The sequence below is a fragment of the Palaemon carinicauda genome, chromosome 43 (genome assembly GCF_036898095.1).
Source record: "Palaemon carinicauda isolate YSFRI2023 chromosome 43, ASM3689809v2, whole genome shotgun sequence".
Classification (NCBI taxonomy): domain Eukaryota; kingdom Metazoa; phylum Arthropoda; class Malacostraca; order Decapoda; family Palaemonidae; genus Palaemon; species Palaemon carinicauda.
In genome coordinates, this window is record NC_090767.1 from 18863558 (window position 1) to 18868557 (window position 5000).

The window sequence follows — 5000 nt, forward strand, 5'->3', positions numbered from 1 at the left end:
TATATATATATATATATATACTATTAAAAAATATCTCATCAAGATGAACCGATAAGCATTTAGGAGGGATGATCAAAATTGCTGGAATAACAAGGACCTTTCACGTGTTCCAGTTCATGATGAAGTCCTGGACAGAAAAGACCATGAGCGTATATTGCAATCAAATATTATGCCTCAAATTATCTAATAAGAGTATAGTCATTAGGGTAAGAAATATACAGTGATAAATTAATTTACTCTAAATATTAGAAGTATTACCTTGAAAATAAGTTTTCAGATTCCCTTGTTCCTGCTGCACATCTGAAAATAAAAATGTCTCAAAATACTGGTGTCTGTCTTAACTAATAAAAATGCAATAGATACTCTAAAGTTTAAAAAAAAAAGCGTAGCTGATGAAAGACAACTCTTGTATATGATATGACATTTTTCAATCTCCTTCAACTGTATCAAAATGAAGTAAAAATACTGTATATGCAACGAAAGATCTTGAATATCCTTCAAAAAGTGTGAAAACTATTGAATGTGCAATTAATGCTCTCGAATAAGATACAGGAATGTCAAGACTGAAACAACACTGCATATTCAATGAATAATAGTGTTTGTTATTTCAAGATTAACTCAAAGAAAAACAACTGTTGTGTAAATATCTTTCAACACTATGAGAACAAGACAACGACTGCATATGCAATGATGACTCCTTAACCACACATAAGTCATCATATAATCATCTTTTTGGGTGTAAAGTGAAGACATAGAGACAAAGGAAATGAAAAGATTTGGAAAAAATCTATTGGAAAGATTACCTTGAAGATTATTTTCAAGATGTTGAAGTTTCTCCTGCATATCTGAAAATATAAAAAAAAAATATTTTTCAAATGTCTGCATAAATAAAAAAAAATCAATATTCTAATAACTTTGCAATTAGAGATATTGTTCCAAACTATGATATATTTCTGCTTATGCGATGTAGTTCATCAGTTGAAGATTAATATTGACTCTAATTATTAGTTGCTGGATTGACATATTAAATAAAATCTATAAATATCATAATAGTCCAGAAGAGACTTACCCGGAATTCTTTGTAGAAGCTCGTCATGCCCTGAAAGGAAAGTGTAGATTTGATCAATCCTTTTGAGTGAAGAGAATAAGAATTAGAGGGAAACATATATACAGTATATAAATAAATTCTGTCTCTAAATGATGATTTCAAATCTATCAAAAGTGAAACAAGAAGAAGAAGACGCAAGTATCTTATTCGAGGTCGTCAAGGGATATGAGAACGTTGTATGTGTAATGAAAAGACATCTATTTTAAAACGTAACTTAAGCTCTGAAACATAATTTGCTAAACAACAAGAAGTCACTGTACACAATTTTATTCTCCAAAGGCTTTTATATGTGAAATGCCAGCGAATTTTCACGAACATAGAAGGCCTTATTCTTCCTCATCCTTTTATCTACCTCATTCCCCTTTCACCACTTACCCAATCCCTCAACTTCCATTCTCGGTCTATGACTATTTACTATCTAATGACCTCACATTATACTAGTGGCAAAAATGTCGTAAATATATTAATCTATATATTAATATATATGTTATATATATTATATGTATATATATGTATGTACATATATATATATATATATATATATATATATATATATTTATATATATATATATATATATATTTATATATATATATATATATATATATAATATATGTATATATGTATATATACATATATATATATATATATATATATATATATATATATGTATATTTATATATTATATGTATATATATATATATATATATATATATATATATATATATATATATATATATACACACACACATATATATATATATATATATATATATATATATATATACACACACATATATATATATATATATATATATATATATATATATATATATATTAAGTAACCTGGAAAGCCTTCCTCACGACAGAGTGAGGTATGATCTATAGGAGCAAGATTACACAAACCTTATATCTCACTAAAGAGGAAGCATCATCTCCACGCCGCCAAACTCTTATAGCAACAGTTGCAATCTCTCTAAAGACACATCCTCATAATATTTTCCCCCATACACTGAGAATCATTAGGTGTTGTTATTGGTTACGAGGAACTACTTGTGTAAACATAGTTTAAAATAGTTCAGTTTTAAGTCTAGATAGTGAGTAATGATAAAACAGTAACAGATAATATTATCTAAATCTAAGAAAAGTAATGACATGGACTGTTGATTCTGCTAAATAGACATTAACTCGGTCAAGATCTCTGAAATAGTATTCATCAAACACAGATCTCCCTTAAGGGCTATGAGTGATTGACCAAATAAATACACTTTTTAAACTGACCTTGTGCCAAAGAGATGACTCCAGATATCTCCTCGTGAACATAAAACTTGATCTCTTCATTTGCTGGAAGAAGAAAATAATCCCTTGAACAACATATTATAAGTTTGCTATGTTCTTCTTTCATTGATCAAGGAAGAACACAAAGATATGACTCCACTCCACCATGGGATTAAAAAACCAAATGAACAAGAACAAAATCAGCAAATATATTGATGATGTTAATCATACAAGTGATGGTCAATATTCCACGTTGCAATTTCTATCTTCTTTGAACTATATCTTTTCAAGAATCCCAATCACTAACTAAAGAGAACTTACCTGCTGCTGATACATTAGTCAAGTGTTCCAAGACTTCCCTTCTGACAAGCTGTCCGGTCTCTTGGCTGAGCCCTAAAGTAGAGAAGGAGATTATATGCAAGATCTTCTTAGCAGAGAAAGAGGATTCAGGGGAGGGAGAAAATTATTATCATAAATTGATTCAAAATTTAATCCATGGTCATAAGCTCTTTATTGAAAGTTAGTCCAGATTTTATGATAATAATCATTCAGAAAAGAGAAGAGAATTAATTCAAATGTGTTCTCTCTATGTAAGGGAACTTATTGATTCCTTTGTGGATTAAAAAGTATTTCTCATAGTCAAAATAACTCTCTGAAGATCTTCCTCTCTAACACTTTCTGTTTTACTGCATTTCTGAGAACGTTCCAAATTCTAAACAATTAAAAAGTCATCTGTCCTCATGACAAATATCCTTTATATATATATATATATATATATATATATATATATATATATATATATATATATATATATATATATATATATATATATATATATATATATATATACAGTATATATATATATATATATATATATATATATATATATACATATATATGTGTGTGTGTGGGTATGTGTCATAGGAGTATGAAACCTTGGTGTGTCTTCTTTGGAAGTCAGAAAAAAAGACAACTACTGGGTGTCAAGCGAAAATATAGAGAAAAGTTAGGGAAATTAGAAATAGTGAAAACAATCTATTATTATTATTATTATTATTATTATTATTATTATTATTAGCTAAGTTAAAACACTAGTTGGAAAAGCAATATGCTATAAGCCCAAGGGCTCCCTGAGGGAAAAATAGCCCAGAGAGGAAAGGAAATAAGGAGATAAGTAAACGATATAAGAAGTAAGATTACCTTGAAGATTATTTTCAAGATGTTCGAGTTTCTCCTGCACATCTGAAAACATAAATAATTCTCTTTCAAATATTTGCATAAATTGAAAAAAAAGTATAAATCTCAAAATTCCAATAACTCTGTTTTTCCAACTCTATGGATCAAGATTTGTTTTTCACTTAATACGACAATCAATTAAGTTGACCAGATTTATAAGCAATCGAACACCGGATATCTCACTTCTAATAGTAACCCATTCAAAGGAAATGCATAACTCAAAATACCTTGCCAGTGGGTTCGAGATTTTATATATATATATATATATATATATATATATATATATATATATATATATATATATATATATATATATATATATATATATATTTACATATATATATTTACATATATATATATAGATATATATATATATATATATATATATATATATATATATATATATATATATCTATATATATATATATATATATATATATATATATATATATATATATATATATATATATATATATATATATATATATATATATATATATATATATATATATATATATATACAAATATATATATGTATATATTTATATATATGTATATATATATATAAATATATATATATATATATATATATATATATATATATATATATATATATATATGTATATATATATATGTATATATATATATATATTTATATATATATATATATATATATATATATATATATATATATATTTCAAGAATCAGTAGAAAATATAACTACTATTAGACAGATTACCTTGAAGATTATTTTCAAGATGTTGGAATTTCTGCTGCATATCTGAAAATATAATTAAAGATTTTTCAAATGGTTGCATCAATGAAAAAAATCAAATTCTCTATATGCTAATAACTGTGTAATTCAGGATACTGTTCGAAACTATGATCAATTTATACTTAGATTATGTAGTCTATCTGATGATGATTAATATTTACACTTATTATTAGTTTCTGGATCAACAGATTAAATAAAAACTCTAAATATCATGATGAAAATCCAGAAGAGACTTACCCGGAATTCTTTGTAGAAGCTCGTCATGCCCTGAAAGGAAAGTGTAGATTTGATCAATCATTTTGAGTGAAGAGAATAAGAATTAGAGGGAAACATATATAAATAAATTCTGTCTCTAAATGATGATTTCAAATCTATCAAAAGTGAAACAAGAAGAAGAAGACGCAAGTATCTTATTCGAGGTCGTCAAGGGATATGAGAACGTTGTATGTGTAATGAAAAGACATCTATTTTAAAACTAACTTAAGCTCTGAAACATAATTTGCTAAACAACAAGAAGTCACTGTACACAATTTTATTCTCCAAAGGCTTTTATATGTGAAATGCCAGCGAATTTTCATGAATATAGAAGGCCTTATTCTTTCTTA

General features: G+C 26.2%; 2 protein-coding genes across 17 annotated transcripts in view; one reads left to right on the forward strand and one right to left on the reverse strand.

Moving 5' to 3' along the window:
* The window catches only part of LOC137633951 (elongator complex protein 2-like), a 281330-nt gene that overhangs the window by 34979 nt on the left and 241351 nt on the right, over nucleotides 1–5000 (forward strand). The gene's annotated exons all lie outside the window — the stretch shown is intronic.
* Nucleotides 1–5000, reverse strand: part of LOC137633949 (uncharacterized) — an 11505-nt gene that overhangs the window by 4682 nt on the left and 1823 nt on the right. Inside the window, exons 2-9 of one of the 10 annotated variants that reach the window (XM_068366192.1) lie at nucleotides 4633–4662; nucleotides 4360–4401; nucleotides 3585–3626; nucleotides 2706–2777; nucleotides 2388–2450; nucleotides 1070–1099; nucleotides 804–845; nucleotides 259–300 (exon numbers count right to left, since the gene is read on the reverse strand). In XM_068366192.1, coding sequence (XP_068222293.1) covers nucleotides 259–300; nucleotides 804–845; nucleotides 1070–1099; nucleotides 2388–2450; nucleotides 2706–2777; nucleotides 3585–3626; nucleotides 4360–4401; nucleotides 4633–4662 — 363 coding nt within the window. The remainder of the gene's footprint in view (nucleotides 1–258; nucleotides 301–803; nucleotides 846–1069; nucleotides 1100–2387; nucleotides 2451–2705; nucleotides 2778–3584; nucleotides 3627–4359; nucleotides 4402–4632; nucleotides 4663–5000) is intronic. The other 9 variants (XM_068366194.1, XM_068366193.1, XM_068366195.1 and 6 more) reach the window with 9 other exon arrangements.